Below are 17,631 nucleotides of genomic sequence, written 5' to 3'. Positions count from 1 at the left end.
TAACGAGGAACAAGCTGATATTTTCCATCAACTATGGGTGTTGTAAGGAACACTTGATGGACAGTATTTGTCTGAGCTAGTTTCATAAAAGAAGATTGAAAATGAAACTTCCTTGCAGATTAAAACTGAGACTTTTGGATAGCTCAGTCATTAGAACACTTACCCATGAAAGGCAAAGGTCCTAGGTTCAAGTCCCCGTCTGGTGCACACTTTCAATCTGCCAAGAAATTTCAAATCAGTAAACACTTCTACAGAGACAAAATTCATTCTGGAAAATTTAACATATATGTCAGAACACCAGATAAAAATGTGCCAATGATTAAGAGACAACCTGTATATTTTGATGCCTTAGTAGACAGAATATTAATATGGGTTGAATTGGAATACGAAACACGCTATTGTCATCAGTAAAATGGTTAAAAGTAATACAAGTTTCTGTGGTGGAGTAGGGAACTCACTGCACAGTATATGTGGGGTTATGATCTTGGGGTTTAGGCTCCATCATTTCTGTCCCACATTTTCAGCAGCAATGCTAAACAGCAAAGATTCAGACACAAAAATTCCTGTAAGGGTGAGGGAAGAGATATAAAATGAATTCTATGAACCCATTTAGGTAATTCATGAAATCTGCTTGATTTCACTTCTACTCTTGCAAGAGTTTTTGTTCACTGTCTGGTATTCTGATGTCTGTCACCAGTTTGAAAGCAACTCACCTGACTTAAAATTACTGGAGATCATAGCTCCTATCAGGCAGCCTCATGCTTTTTTCACCTGCATTCTGTGTCTTTCATTTGTGCTACACTGTTTCTCATTGTGATGCTCCTGTGTCAGATAAGGCATCTGTGATACACATAGGCCTTTTTTTATTAGATTTCACAGCACATTATCATGGATTCACACGTCTCAGCACCTCGAGGAGTAAATAAGCTCAAAATTACACCCAGAACTCAGTCACAAACTCACTTTACAATGGCTGCAAGATTTTAGAACAAAATATGAAAACTAGAAACAATGATGACCCATCCTGCAGTATGCAAAAACTGATAGAACAATATATAAGACATTTATCCTGAATTCTTTTCTACTGGTCATAAAAAAGTATAAGTATCCAATGTTTTCTTCTTAAGACTGATATTTTCTCCTCTTTGCAGGGATGGTACCATAGGAACGGAACAAAAGGAAAAGTGGTATTAAAAAAAATAATATTATATAAAAATAGAGGGAAACATTCCACGTGGGAAAAATATATCTAAAAAGAAAGATGATGAGACTTACCAAACAAAAGCGCTGGCAGGTCGATAGACACACAAACAAACACAAACATACACACAAAATTCAAGCTTTCGCAACCAACGGTTGCCTCATCAGGAAAAAGGGAAGGAGAGGGAAAGACAAAAGGATTTAGGTTTTAAGGGAGAGGGTAAGGAGTCATTCCAATCCCGGGAGCGGAAAGACTTACCTTACGGGGAAAAAAGGACAGGTATACACTCGCACACACACACATATCCATCCGCACATACACAGACACAAGCCTTTACAAATGTCTGCTTGTGTCTGTGTATATGCGGATGGATATGTGTGTGTGTGCGCGCGCGCGAGTGTATACCTGTCCTTTTTTCCCCCTAAGGTAAGTCTTTCCGCTCCCGGGATTGGAATGACTCCTTACCCTCTCCCTTAAAACCCAAATCCTTTTGTCTTTCCCTCTCCTTCCCTCTTTCCTGACGAGGCAACCGTTGGTTGCGAAAGCTAGAATTTTGTTTGTATGTTTGTGTGTCTATCGACCTGCCAGCGCTTTTGTTTGGTAAGTCTCATCATCTTTCTTTTTAGATATATTTTTCCCACGTGGAATGTATATATATATATATATATATATATATATATATATATATATATATATATATGGTTATAATAGAAGGAAACATTCCATGAAGGAAAAATATACCTAAAAACAAAGATGATGTGACTTACCAAATGAAAGTGCTGGCAGGTCGACAGACACACAAACGAACACAAACATACACACAAAATTCAAGCTTTCGCAACAAACTGTTGCCTCATCAGGAAAGAGGGAAGGAGAGGGAAAGACGAAAGGATGTGGGTTTTAAGGGAGAGGGTAAGGAGTCATTCCAGTCCCGGGAGCGGAAAGACTTACCTTATGGGGAAAAAAAGGACGGGTATACACTCGCACACACACACACACACACACACACACATATCCATCCACACATATACAGACACAAGCAGACATATTTAAAGACAAAGAGTTTGGGCAGAGATGTCAGTCGAGGCAGAAGTGCAGAGGCAAAGATGTTGTTGAATGACAGGTGAGGTATGAGTGGCGGCAACTTGAAATTAGCGGAGATTGAGGCCTGGTGGATAACGGGAAGAGAGGATATATTGAAGAGCAAGTTCCCATCTCCGGAGTTCGGATAGGTTGGTGTTAGTAGGAAGTATCCAGATAACCCGGACGGTGTAACACTGTGCCAAGATGTGCTGGTCATGCACCAAGGCATGTTTAGCCACAGGGTGATCCTCATTACCAACAAACACTGTCTGCCTGTGTCCATTCATGCGAATGGACAGTTTGTTGCTGGTCATTCCCACATAGAATGCATCACAGTGTAGGCAGGTCAGTTGGTAGATCACATGGGTGCTTTCACACGTGGCTCTGCCTTTGATTGTGTACACCTTCCGGGTTATAGGACTGGAGTAGGTGGTGGTGGGAGGGTGCATGGGACAGGTTTTACACCGGGGGCGGTTACAAGGGTAGGAGCCAGAGGGTAGGGAAGGTGGTTTGGGGATTTCATAGGGATGTACTAAGAGGTTACGAAGGTTAGGTGGACGGCGGAAAGACACTCTTGGTGGAGTGGGGAGGATTTCATGAAGGATGGATCTCATTTCAGGGCAGGATTTGAGGAAGTCGTATCCCTGCTGGAGAGCCACATTCAGAATCTGATCCAGTCCCGGAAAGTATTCTGTTACAAGTGGGGCACTTTTGTGGTTCTTCTGTGGGAGGTTCTGGGTTTGAGAGGATGAGGAAGTGGCTCTGGTTATTCGCTTCTGTACCAGGTCGGGAGGGTAGTTGCGGGATGCGAAAGCTGTTGTCAGGTTGTTGGTGTAATGCTTCAGGGATTCCGGACTGGAGCAGATTCGTTTGCCACGAAGACCTAGGCTGTAGGGAAGGGACCGTTTGATGTGGAATGGGTGGCAGCTGTCGTAATGGAGGTACTGTTGCTTGTTGGTGGGTTTGATGTGGACGGACGAGTGAAGCTGGCCATTGGACAGGTGAAGGTCAACATCAAGGAAAGTGGCATGGGATTTGGAGTAGGACCAGGTGAATCTGATGGAACCAAAGGAGTTTCCAGTCCTATAACCCGGAAGGTGTACACAATCAAAGGCAGAGCCACGTGTGAAAGCACCCATGTGATCTACCAACTGACCTGCCTACACTGTGATGCATTCTATGTGGGAATGACCAGCAACAAACTGTCCATTCGCATGAATGGACACAGACAGACAGTGTTTGTTGGTAATGAGGATCACCCTGTGGCTAAACATGCCTTGGTGCACGACCAGCACATCTTGGCACAGTGTTACACCGTCCGGGTTATCTGGATACTTCCTACTAACACCAACCTATCCGAACTCCGGAGATGGGAACTTGCTCTTCAATATATCCTCTCTTCCCGTTATCCACCAGGCCTCAATCTCCGCTAATTTCAAGTTGCCGCCACTCATACCTCACCTGTCATTCAACAACATCTTTGCCTCTGCACTTCTGCCTCGACTGACATCTCTGCCCAAACTCTTTGTCTTTAAATATGTCTGCTTGTGTCTGTATATGTGTGGATGGATATATGTGTGTGTGTGTGTGTGCGAGTGTATACCCGTCCTTTTTTTCCCCATAAGGTAAGTCTTTCCGCTCCCGGGACTGGAATGACTCCTTACCCTCTCCCTTAAAACCCACATCCTTTCGTCTTTCCCTCTCCTTCCCTCTTTCCTGATGAGGCAACAGTTTGTTGCGAAAGCTTGAATTTTGTGTGTATGTTTGTGTTCGTTTGTGTGTCTGTCGACCTGCCAGCACTTTCATTTGGTAAGTCACATCATCTTTGTTTTTAGGTATATATATATATATATATATATATATATATATATATATATATATATATATATATATATATATATATATATGTGTGTTCGTTTGTGTGTCTGTCGACCTGCCAGCACTTTCATTTGGTAAGTCACATCATCTTTGTTTTTAGATATATTTTTCCTTCGTGGAATGTTTCCTTCTATTATAACCATATATATATATATATTTCGCAACCAACGGTTGCTTCGTCAGGAAAGAGGGAAGGAGAGGGAAAGACGAAAGGATGTGGGTTTTAAGGGAGAGGGTAAGGAGTCATTCCAATCCCGGGAGCGGAAAGACTTACCTTATGGGGAAAAAAGGACAGGTATACTCTCGCACACACACACACACACACACACACACACATATCCATCCACACATATACAGACACAAGCAGAGATATTAAAAGAATATATATATATATATATATATTTTTGTCATACACTCTTACTCTCTGCTGGAAATATCACTTTGCCACGAAGAAAAATGATCCTAATGATCCAACTCCCCAAGACACTATCCAAATTGAACCCTGCCTGGAACAGTTCCGTCCTCCGTCACAGCGGGACCTACCTCCTCTTCCTCAAAATCACCCCCTCCAAACCTTCCAGGAATTTCTGACTTCCAGCCTTGCCTCTCAATCCTTCATAAAAAACCTTAATCCTACTCCCAACATCACCACTGCTGAAGCCCAAGCTATCCGTGATCTGAAGGCTGACCGTTCCATCGTCATTCTTCTTGCGGACAAGGGTTCCACGACAGTAGTACTTGATCATCGGGAGTATGTGGCTGAGGGACTGTGTCAGCTTTCAGACAACACCACATACAAAGTTTGCCAAGGTAATCCCATTCCTGATGTCCAGGCGGAGCTTCAAGGAATCCTCAGAACCTTAGGCCCCCTACAAAACCTTTCACCTGACTCCATCAACCTCCTGACCCCACCAACACCCCGCACCCCTACCTTCTACCTTCTTCCTAAAATTCACAAACCCAATCATCCCGGCCGCCCCATTGTAGCTGGTTACCAAGCCCCCACAGAATGTATCTCTGCCTACGTAGATCAACACCTTCAACCCATTATATGCAGTCTCCCATCCTTCATCAAAGACGCCAACCACTTTCTCGAATGCCTGGAATCCTTACCCAGTCTGTTACCCCCAGAAACCATCCTTGTAACCATTGATGCCACTTCCTTATACACAAATATTCCGCACATCCAGGGCCTCGCTGCGATGGAGCACTTCCTTTCATGCCGATCACCTGCCACCCTGCCTAAAACCTCTTTCCTCATTACCTTAGCCAGCTTCATCCTGACCCACAACTTCTTCACTTTTGAAGGCCAGACCTACCAACAATTAAAGGGAACAGCCATGGGTACCAGGATGGCCCCCTCATACGCCAACCTATTCATGGGTCGCTTAGCGGAAGCCTTCTTGGTTACCCAGGCCTGCAAACCCAAAGTTTGGTACAGATTTATTGATGACATCTTCATGATCTGGACTCACAGTGAAGAAGAACTCCAGAATTTCCTCTCCAACCTCAACTCCTTTGGTTCCATCAGATTCACCTGGTCCCACTCAAAATCCCATGCCACTTTCCTTGACGTTGACCTCCATCTGTCCAATGGCCAGCTTCACACGTCAGTCAACATCAAACCCACCAACAAGCAACAATACTTCCATTATGACAGCTGCCACCCATTCCATATCAAACGGTCCCTTCCCTACAGCCTAGGTCTTCGTGGCAAACAAATCTGCTCCAGTCCGGAATCCCTGAACCATTAAACCAACAACCTGAAAACAGCTTTCGCATCCCGCAACTACTCTCCCGACCTGGTACAGAAGCAAATAACCAGAGCCACTTCCTCATCCCTTCAAACCCAGAACCTCCCACAGAAGAACCCCAAAAGTGCCCCACTTGTGACAGGATACTTTCCGGGACTGGATCAGACTCTGAATGTGGCTCTCCAGCAGGGATACGACTTCCTCAAATCCTGCCCTGAAATGAGATCCATCCTTCATGAAATCCTCCCCACTCCACCAAGAGTGTCTTTCCGCCGTCCACCTAACCTTCGTAACCTCTTAGTTCATCCCTATGAAATCCCCAAACCACCTTCCCTACCCTCTGGCTCCTAACCTTGTAACCGCCCCCGGTGTAAAACCTGTCCCATGCAGAGCCACGTGTGAAAGCACCCACGTGATTTACCAACTGACCTGCCTACACTGTGAAGCTTTCTATGTGGGAATGACCAGCAACAAACTGTCTATTCGCATGAATGGACACAGGCAGACAGTGTTTGTTGGTAATGAGGATCACCCTGTGGCTAAACATGCCTTGGTGCATGGCCAGCACATCTTGGCACAGTGTTACACCATCCGGGTTATCTGGATACTTTCCACTAACACCAACTTGTCAGAACTCCGGAGATGGGATCTTGCCCTTCAGTATATCCTCTCTTCTCGTTATCCGCCAGGCCTCAACCTCCGCTAATTTCAAGTTGCCGCCACTCATACCTCACCTGTCTTTCAACAACATCTTTGCCTCTTTACTTCCGCCTCGACTGACATCTCTGCCCCAACTCTTTGCCTTTACAAATGTCTGCTTGTGTGTGTGTGTGTGTGTGTGTGTGTGTGTGTGTGTGTGTGTGTGTGTGTGCGCGCGCCTGTCCTTTTTTCCCCCCTAAGGTAAGTCTTTCCGCTCCCGGGATTGGAATGACTCCTTACCCTCTCCCTTAAAACCCAAATCCTTTCGTCTTTCCCTCTCCTTCCCTCTTTCCTGATGAAGCAACTGTTGGTTGCGAAAGCTAGAATTTTGTGTGTATGTTTGTGTGTCTATCGACGTGCCAGCGCTTTCGTCTGGTAAGTCACATCATCTTTGTTTTTAGATATATTTTTCCCACGTGGATATATATAATAGAAGGAAACATGATGATGGTGATGGAGGTGCTCATTACACTCAATTATGATTAACTATACAAAATAATGTTAATTGACACTTACTGCAAAATACAAAACAAACAATGGAATACAATGTTTGCACATTCTGTACACTTTCTGCCACGTTCTGCTGCATCTCCCTTTCCGTTCAGCAGAATGTACATAAAACAGGATGCAAAAAACATCAATAAGACCTTGACAAGTCTCTGGAGCCCTCAGCAGCATTTCCCGTGACAAATCTGCCTCTTCATCACTGTCACTGCAGGAAGTCCATCTCGAGTTTGAGGAAAATTCAATCTCCTCATCACTGCCACTCAAGCAAAAATCTTGTTTTTCTGAAAATGGCATGTTTATTTCAAACAATACTTGCCTGATAGGTATTGACAGTCAAATATATAAAAGTGTACACTATGTGATCAAAAGTATCTGGACACACCCAAAAACATACATTTTTCATATTAGGTGCATTGTGCTGCCACCAACTGCCAGGTACTCCATATCAGTGACCTCAGTAGTCATTAGTCATCGTGAGAGAGCAGAATGGGGCACTCCGCGGAACTCGCGGACTTCGAACATGATCAGGTGACTGAGTGTCACTTGTGTCATACGTCTGTATGCGAGATTTCCACAATCCTAACATCCCTATGTCCACTGTTTCCAATGTGATAGTGAAATGGAAATGTGAAGGGACACGTACAGCACAAAAGCGTACAGGCTGACCTCGTCTGTTGACTGACAGAGACAGCTGACAGTTAAAGGGGGTCGCAATGTGTAATAGGCAGACATCTATCCAGACCATCACACAGGAATTCCAAACTGCATCAGGATCCACTGCAAGTACTGTGACAGTTAGGCGAGAGATGAGAAAACTTGGATTGTTTGGTCAAGCGGCTGCTCATAAGCCTCACATCACGCCGGTAAATGCCAAACGACGCCTCTTTTTCCTCTTGGTGTAAGGAGCGTAAACATTGGATAATTGAACAGTGGAAAAATGTTGTGTGGAGTGATGAATCACAGTACACAATGTGATGATCCGATGGCAAGAGGTGGGTATGGCAAATGCCCAGTGAACATCATCTGCCAGCGTGTGTAGTGCCAACAGTAAAATTCAGAGGCAGTGGTGTTATGGTGTAGTCGTGTTTTTCATGGAGGGGGCTTGCACCCCTTGTTGTTCCGTGTGGCACTATCACAGCACATTGATGTTTTAAGCACCTTCTTGTTTCCCCCTGTTGAAGAGCAATTCGTGGATGGTGACTGCATCTTTCAACACGATCGAGCACCTGTTCATAATGCACGGCCTTTGGTGGAGTGGTTACATGACAACAACATCCCTGTAATGGACTGGCCTGCGCAGAGTCCTGATCTGAATCCTACGGAACACCTTTGAGATGTTTTGAAACATCAAATTCCTGCAGGCCTCACTGACCGATATCGATACCTCTCCTCAGTGCAGCACTCCGTGAAGAATGGGCTGCCATTCCCCGAGAAACCTTCCAGCACCTCACTGAACGTATGCCTGCAAGAGTGGAAGCTGTCAACAAGTCTAATGGTGGGCCAACACCATACTGAATTCCAGCATTACCAACAGAGGGCACCATAAATTTGTAAGCCATTTTCAGCCAGGTGTCTGGATACTTTTGATCACATAGTGTATATGTAACTGCACCACCTCTAGGGACATGCACATATGTTTCATAAATGGAATGCAGCACAGTACCTTATATTTATAAGTCACTACTCAACCCAGAATAACTAAATATGTATGGGAATTTGATATACATCCTACATCTACATCTACATTTATACTCTGCAAGCCACCCAACGCTGTGTGGCGGAGGGCACTTTATGTGCCACTGTCATTACCTCCCTTTCCTGTTCCAGTCGCGTATTGTTCGCGGGAAGAACGACTGTCTGAAAGCCTCTCTGCGTGCTCTAATCTCTCTAATTTTACATTCGTGATCTCCTCGGGAGGTATAAGTAGGGGGAAGCAATATATTCGATACCTCATCCAGAAACGCACCCTCTCGAAACCTGGCGAGCAAGCTACACCGCGATGCAGAGCGCCTCTCTTGCAGAGTCTGCCACATCCTGATCTTCTCCCGCCCCTCTCTGTCCATTCCTCCCCCCCCCCCCCCCCCCCCCCCCCCCCCCCCCACAGTCCTCAATGTCCATCTCCTCTTCCTGCTCTCTTTGTGACCATGGACTTCGTTTATTGTTATTGCCAATGAAACCTTGACTGGGAACTTAAGTCACTTAAAATGATTAGGCAAACTGATTGGGATCATAGGTGTGTGGGGTATGAGACTTCTCTTGCTGCTGGATCTGTGAACCGAACAAAGTGGTGCAGTGGTTAGTACACTGGTCTCGGATTCAGAACGACAACATTTCAAAGCCACATTCGGCCATCCTGCTTTAGGTTTTCCTTTACTTCCCTAAATCACTCCATGCACATTCTGAGATGGTTCCTTTGAAAGGACATGGTCGATGTCCTTCCCTAGCCTTGAAACAGTCTGAGCTTGTGCTCTGTCTCTAATGACCTCAATGACAATGGGGTGTTAAACCCTAATCTTGCTTGCCTGCTTTGGAACTGCGAGGATAGTAGCTTGGCAGTGGTGGTGTGTTGGGGCTTATGGGCGCTCAACATCGAGGTCATCAGCGCCCTGACACACATTAAAAGGAACGAATGTGGACAGACCTAAGAAAACTAAAGCACACACTCAAAGAAAGCAGGAAAAGAAGGAAAATGCTACATAAGGAAGTAAAACCTAAGGAAAGGGGAAACATAGCAACAAAAATGTCACAGGAAATTGTTATTGGCTGGCCACTTACATAAAATATGGGCGAGCTTGTCACACAGTGAGCAAATTAAAATCCTCTCCCTAAAATCTTTGTAAAAACATTTGACAGGGCACAGAACTTTAAAACTTTCACCACATTCGTCCGAGTGTTGCCTAAAAGAGATGGCAGGTCCGCTGGCAAGTCAGCCGCGACCCGCTGGTCAGAAAATAAAACGCAATCCAATAAAACGTGGCGCACAGTGACCTGGACGCCACAAGCACCACACATTGGAGGGTCCCCTCGCCGGAGAAGGAAGCCATGCGTCACAGGGCTGTGGCCTATTCGAAGCCGAGTGAGGAGAACCTCGTCCCGTCGATGGCGCTGAAAGGAAGTGCACCACACACGCGTTGTGGGCTTGACTATACGGAGCTTACTGTCAGTCACTTCCAGCCACTCATCCTCCCACCGACGCATGACCCGTGAGCTCAACAGCGAGGTGAGTGCGTGCAAGGGGATAGCACACTGAGATACTTGTGGATCGAGACACGCCTCCTTGGCTGCGAGATCTGCCCTTTCATTCCCAGCAATGCCGACATGCCCTGGAACCCAGCAAAAAGCTACAAACTTCCCCAGTCGCTGTAGTCGGAGGAGGGCATCCTGGATGGTCTGGACAATTTTGTCTGCTGGATACAAACGTTGCAATGAGTGAAGGGCACTGAGTGAATTGGAACAGACAAGAAATTTAGGAGAGGAAGAATGTCTCATGTGCTCCAGTGCCCGCAAGATCGCAGACAATTCTGCATCAAAGACAGTAAAAGTCTGAGGCAGTCGGACCTTGAGGACACGATATGGAAAAACAACTGAGCAACCAACAGAATCCCCTTGTTTTGACCCATCCGTAAAAACAGCTACATAGTCGTGGTGCTCAGATAAAATGGCAGAAAATGCTGCATTAAAAACGGTGGCAGGAGTGCAATCTCTCTTGTACTGCAATAAATCTAAAATCACTCTGGGCCTCTTCAGTAACCAGGGTGGCAGGCGGTTAAAACCTTGGATTTGGGGTTGTACAGACTCCACACCGAGGGACTCTAGTACACGTTGCACACGGATCCCAAATGGCAACATAGCCCGGGGACGGCGGGAAAAAAGGCGGTCCAGAGGTGGATGGGCAACAAGACGGTGAGCAGGCGAGTTGGGAGCTGCAAGAAACTTACAAGCCTGGCGCACCAGCAGGAGCTGCCGCCGGATGATAAGTGGCGGTTCGCCAGACTCAGCACAGAGGCTGGTTACGGGACTGGTCCAATAAGCACCCGTAGCCAGTCGGATCCCAGCATGGTGAACAGCATCAAGGATCCGCAAATAAGATGGCCTCGCTGACCCATACACTGTGCAGCCATAGTCCAGCCGTGAACGTACAAAAGCTCCATAAATCTGAAGGAGACGCGCCCTGTCCGCGCCCCAAGACCTGTGGCTGAGGCACTTGAGAATGTTCAGTGCCTTCAGCGTTCTGGCTTTCAAGTCACGTAGGTGTGGCAGCCATGACAACCTGGAGACAAAAATTAGGCCTAGAAACCGCACTGTGTCTCTAAAATGTAGGACAGTATCCCCCATATGCAAGGCAGGCAAAGTAAAAAGATGACGAGAACGATTAAAATGAACACAAACACACTTATCGGCAGAAAACCGAAAACCCGTCTTTGCAGCCCACTCCTCTAACCGCCGCACTGTTAGCTGCAACTGACGGCTCACGGTTGCAACACTGGAGGAGGAACAGAAAACAGCAAAGTCGTCCACAAATAAGGAGCACTGTACTGGACTCCTCACTGTAGACGTTATACTGTTGATGGCTATGGCAAAGAGGGTAACACTTAAAACACTGCCCTGGGGGACACCGTTCTCTTGCTCAAAGCGATCAGACAGTGTGTTACCAACGCGGGTCTGAAAAAACCACTGAGACAGGAAAGACCGAATGAAAATGGGGAGGCGGCCACGAAAGCCCCACTGATGCATTTGTGCAAGAATACAGTGTCTCCAAGTAGTATCATATGCCTTACTGATATCAAAGAAGATACCGATACAGTGATGCTGATGGAGAAAAGCCTGCTGAATAGCCACCTCTAGGAGGGTCAGGTTGTCGACCGTGGACCGAAATTTTCGGAATCCACACTGAAAGCGGCTAAGGAGCTGTCTGGTCTCTAACAGCCAGACCAGACGCCGGTTAACCATCCGTTCCAGGGTCTTTCCGACACAGCTTGTCAAGGCGATACTACGATAACTACCGGGACATGTGCGGTCCTTTCCTGGTTTGAGGAGAGGGATGAGGATTGCCTCCCTCCACGAGGTGGGGAACACTCCTGTCTGCCATATGAGATTAAAACATTAAAGGAGGATTTCCTTTGACGCCGCTGGCAGATGTCGAAGCACAGAGTACCGGATGCGGTCGTAACCTGGTGCAGTGTCAGAAGTCTCAGTAAGTGCCGATTCAAGTTCCCACATGGAGAAAGGGGAATTGTAGGCCTCAGAACTGTTCGACCGAAAGTCCAAGGTCGCTCTTTCGACAGTCGCACGGTAGTGACGAAACGCTGGATCCTGATTTGCAGTGGCAGTACTTTGTGCAAAATGCTCTGCCAGCGTCTGAGCAATGGCTCTGGGTGTTGTTTGGAGGCATCCCTGGTTCAGGACAGCAGCTATCGGTAAACGGCTATGTTTACCGGAAATCCTCCGGATGGCTTCCCATACTTTTGTGGAACAAGTGGAACGGTTGATGGAGTCCAGGAACACCTGCCATGACCTTTTCTTGCTCTCTTTAATGACACGGCGTGCCCTGGCTCTCGCGATTCGAAAGGCGGTAAGATTGACCGCTGTTGGGCGGCATTTAAATCGGCGAAGAGCCGCACGCTTGTCCCGGATGGCTGATTGGCAGTCTTCTGTCCATCAAGGCACAAGGCGCCGCTTACGAGTGCCAGAAGACTGTGGTATGGACAGGTCAGCAGCATGATGGACCACAAGTGTGATGTGATCCACCCATTCCTGTACGTTATTGTGGCGGTCAAAGACAGCCAACAGAGTGAACAGTGGCCAGTTAGCCCTGCCAATCATCCACGATGGTGGCCGCTGCTCCAGCAATACACCATCCAGGAGATGAATGCGGATAGGGAAGTGATCGCTGGAATGAAGGTCGTCAATGGCCTCCCAGTGAACAGAGTCGGTGAGGGTTGGAGAGCAGAAAGATAGGTCAATGGCTGAGAATGACCCTGTAGCAGTAGAGAAATGAGTCGGAGTACCTTTGTTGAGGATGCACAACACTTGAGATGTTAGGAGGCTCTCCAAAATTCGACCTCGAGCGCAAAGAGAAGTGGAGCCCCACAGGACATGATGGGCATTGAAGTCTCCCAGGAGGAGAAATGGGTGGGGGAGTTGGTCGATAAGATATGTGAGAGCGTCTCCACTGTATAATGGTAGCCATCTATCAGAGTGGGAGTACCTTCATCCTCACTTTCTGTCGGGGAGGAGAGCCCACAACAGGTGGAGGCTCAGTTTTGGGGCGAGATGATTGCCCCAGTCTGACATCAACCTCCATCGCCTTAGAAGAGGAGTCGAGAGAGACGCCAGAGAGAATGACATCCACATCAGGAGACTGTATAACTGCAGTCTCCTTTAGTGGGCGAGTCTTCACCTTTGTCTTTGGCTTCGATGTTCTGGCCTGAGGTGGCATTGCAGCCAAAACCTCAGAAGCAGTAGGGGGTGTAGCAGCGCTGGGCAGTGCACAAGACTGGACCCGGGAAGGGGCAGGAAGTTCCATGATGTCAGCTACCACAGCCTGGTCAGAAGGCCGGGGGGGAGCAGCAGGCTTCACAGGAACGGCAGCAGCACACGTACATTGACAAGCGCAGGTGCTAGTACTGACAGTAGCAACCTCCGTTTGTGTAGCGGCATCGGTTTTCAAGACTGGTTGTTTGAGAACGGAAGAAAAGGAAGCAGCGAACGTGGGCGGCTGCATGGACTTGTAAATTTTCTTCACCTCACCATACGGGATGCGTTTTGTAGTTTTCAGTTCCTGGATCTTCCGTTCCTCAAGGAAAACTCTGCATCCCCAGAGCAGTTGACACACTTGGGAGGAGAGGAGCAACCAGCTCCCTCATGGGCGGCTTTACCACAATTCCCGCAAGTGGCTTCCCCTTTACAGCCGAGAGTAGTGTGTCCAAAGTGTTGGCATTTAAAACACCGCATGGGGTTGGGGTAGTAAGGCCGTACACTGAGACGTAGGAAACCTGCCTTCACATGCTCTGGCAATTTGGTGCTGTTAAATGTAAGGATAAATGAGTCAGTCTTTATGAGAGCACCATCCACCCGTTTCATAATGTGTTGCACGTCGACAATTCCTTCCCGGGACCATTCTGCCTTCAGTTCGTCTTGGGGAATGTCAACGAGATCTCTGCAAGTCACAACACCCTTGCTGTAGTTCAAGGTGTTGTGAAATTCAGTCTCTATCGCAAACTCCCCAAGAAATTGTGCCTTCTGAAGGTTCTGGACTTGCTGGAAGCTAGATGTTTCAACCAACAAGGTGCCATTTCGCAAGCGCTTTACAGATTTTAATGTGCCAGCAATACCTTCTAAGCCCTTCTGTATATAAAATGGCGAAACTTTTTCAAAACTCCCATCTTTTCTTTTTATTATGAAAAACACACTCTGCGAAGCAGCATGCGTTCTGTTACTACTACCTGAATCTGGAGGACTGGCTACACGAGCCCTCTTGTTGGATTGGGTGTTAGAACCCACCAGCAGTCCACCCTTTCCGCTGGCAGGAGAAGAATAAAAGTTCGAGGGTTCCATCTCGGTCCCACGAGCAGCTAGGGAACTAGAAGTCCACATAGACAGAGCCCCGCGTGCCTAGGTAAGCCTTATACAACTGGGGTGCGGCAGGTGCCCCAGAGGTTGCCCACTTGCGACTGTTCCACCCCAACAGCCATGCATCTTATAGGAGCGCAGCACACCGTAAGATTGAGGGGTTTTTATAGAGGTTTACCTTCCTCGCAATCCAGGCGGTCAAGCCAAGATTACCATTCCACGCAGCACACAACATTCCACCGCTGAGCCATGCGGTGGTCGCTGAAGCATGTCCGGGGGTTACGGTGACAGGAGACTGGCGGCGCTGACCAGTCCCCAGCTCAGGACCCCGGGGTCGCCAAGCCCGTACTCAGCAAATGAATGCTGAGCCCCTGGGGGTGATAGTAGCTTGAGTGGCAGTATTATGCACAGTTTTAATCTGCAAACTGGCAGGATCACAAAGTTTGGGATGGATCATATTTCACAGTAGCATTCTAATCATAAGACAATACACCATAAATACAACATTCCTGTTTTTAAACACTGGAAGCTCCTGGTTGGAATATAAACAATATTTCTTCTTCTTTTTTTTTAAAATAAGGTACAGATATTTTATGTGATTATGTGACTGCAGTACATTAAGCGTAAATTTGTATTACATGTAGCTCTTTAGTGACAGGGTCAACAATAGTGAACAGAAGAAGGTTAGTATTATAGGAGGACTACTACTATGAGGTATTTCGATTTTCTGAAAGACTTCATTAGTATCATAAGCCATGATCACTGAATGTCCAATTATCAACTAATGGAAAGAGCAGAGAAAACCACTTGCCAACAGTTATGCCTTTGATTGGTGGACAGGTGTAATGCAAGAACTGGGATGCTATAACTGGACTCACAAAGGAGATAATATTAAGGGTTAACATCCCATTGACAATGTGTTCATTAAAGAAGAACCAGCTTGGATTAGCACAGGAAATTTAAAAGGACAGTCACGGCATTCACTGTAAGTGATTTAAGGAAATCACGGGAAACCTACAGCTGTGTGGCTGGTCAGTGGAGAGTTGAGCCACCATCCTCCTGAATATGAAGTTGAATTTGTAATATGTGGATAATTATTCCCAGGTTATGTACACTGACAAAAATGGCATATGACTTTCATTATACACAACTTAAGAGGATGATGTATCCACATCCATTTTGCACTTCATAATGAGCAGAGCATGAAACCAGTTAATCGTGCATAGTAAAGTACTACTTCAAAATAACAGCCTGATGGAAACAATGTTATTCTTTAAGTTTACACAGTACTGTCATTTTTCTCACATCGCAGGCACTACTACCCCCACCAACCTACACCACCACATCTCTCTCTGTGCAAGGATTTCAATTATCATATCATGATGATGATGATGATGATGATGATGATGATGATAATCATCATCATAATCTTCTTCTTCTTCTTCTGAAGTATATGGTTGGCGATATGCCCAATTACACCAAGTATTACAGTTTCTTCCTGTTTCATTATAGTATAAAGTGCAGGAGGAATGGTTGCTTAAATGCTTCTGCATCAGCTGTAATTAGTCTGATCTTATCCTATAGGAGCATTGCTTAGGCTTGTTGTATGATCCCAGATTCCTCTATCATTACTAGTTCATCAAACACGATAAGTAAGCTTATGCGGGATAGATGGCATCTATCTATAAGTGTCTGCAAGTTCAGGTTTTTCTGCATCTCTGTGACACTTTCATGTTGCACTTCCTTGTATCTACTTGGCATCTTCTGATTTTTCTCCTCTTTCAACTAACACCAAAGAAAGGTATCTAACACGGCAACATATCAGGGTCCGTATTTAGAAATTTTACATGTCACTATATGTCAGCTGAGGGAAAAGGGTGGGACTATTTTCTGTCCTTGTAAAATACAGTAGACATTTCCTCCTCTTTAAATATGGCAATATCCAATTCCCTGTATGACTGCTAATGAGGCATCCTGAATGTAAAGCCAGCTACTTGCCCTTCCCCATGAACATGCATCATAGGATGTCTGTTGCTTGCTAGCCTATGGTGACCAGACTTCCAAAATCAAAATATGTGACATAAATTACAAGTCGACATGAATTGAAATTTTGTGGACACTTTGTTAAATATTATATCTATATAGTGGATTTGTGTTAAAGTACTTGATTTATGTTACAGCTACACAAATCATCATACCTTTTTGTTAAAACTCTCACACAGAAGCAACATCTCTCATTACTAATCGAGTAAATGTTTAATTGTTGCCACATGCAACAATATATCACTTTAATATAATCTTGTCTTTAACTAGGGTAGACATAGCTTACTTATTTCTTCTTTAACTAGGGTAGACATAGCTTACTTATTTCTCAGTCTCAACTGATCTGGAAGTTTCGCTATTATTTGTTTCTGAAAAAATCTTTTTGGTTACATTTTACAGAAGCACGTATGTCAGTCAGGAACTTTACATTTTCAAATAGAAGTAGCCTGAAAGTGCATCTCAGTTATAATTACTTCCTTAACAGTTTCCACACACTTTTTATCAGTCCATTAACCACCTGTAATAGAGAACACACTTTCTGCAGCAGCATTAGTGCCAGGCAGAGCTAGTACAAACACAGTACTAAGCTGCAAACTTTGGCAGCAGATATCTTGCAATGGAAAGAAGCCGAAAATGATAGACTATATTCCACCAACAACCTTAAGACTTCTTAATTCATGGTTTTTCACTTCACATACATTTTTAACATGCTTCATTTCCTCAAAAAGTTCATATTCACATATTTCTTTCACAGTATTTTCCTCAAACTCTGATAAAGTTTTAAAACTTTCCTGAACCGGCTTCCAAAGAAGAGGGTATTTGAGCCGAACCCAGTTAAATGGTTTCAGCACATGAAATGGGTAAGCCCATTTTCCAATATAATACATTAATGTC

At 45.7% G+C, this 17,631-nt stretch overlaps 1 protein-coding gene across 1 annotated transcript in view; it reads right to left on the bottom strand.

The window, feature by feature from the left end:
• LOC126187748 (uncharacterized) overlaps window positions 1–17,631 on the bottom strand; it is a 165,091-nt gene that overhangs the window by 50,823 nt on the left and 96,637 nt on the right. The window contains exon 12 of the mRNA XM_049929000.1: window positions 7,132–7,403. Within this exon, the coding sequence (XP_049784957.1) occupies window positions 7,132–7,403 (272 nt within the window). The remainder of the gene's footprint in view (window positions 1–7,131; window positions 7,404–17,631) is intronic.

Source organism: Schistocerca cancellata, chromosome 5 (genome assembly GCF_023864275.1).
Source record: "Schistocerca cancellata isolate TAMUIC-IGC-003103 chromosome 5, iqSchCanc2.1, whole genome shotgun sequence".
Classification (NCBI taxonomy): domain Eukaryota; kingdom Metazoa; phylum Arthropoda; class Insecta; order Orthoptera; family Acrididae; genus Schistocerca; species Schistocerca cancellata.
Note: the sequence above shows the minus strand (reverse complement) of the source record. Positions and strands in the feature narration are given on the sequence as shown.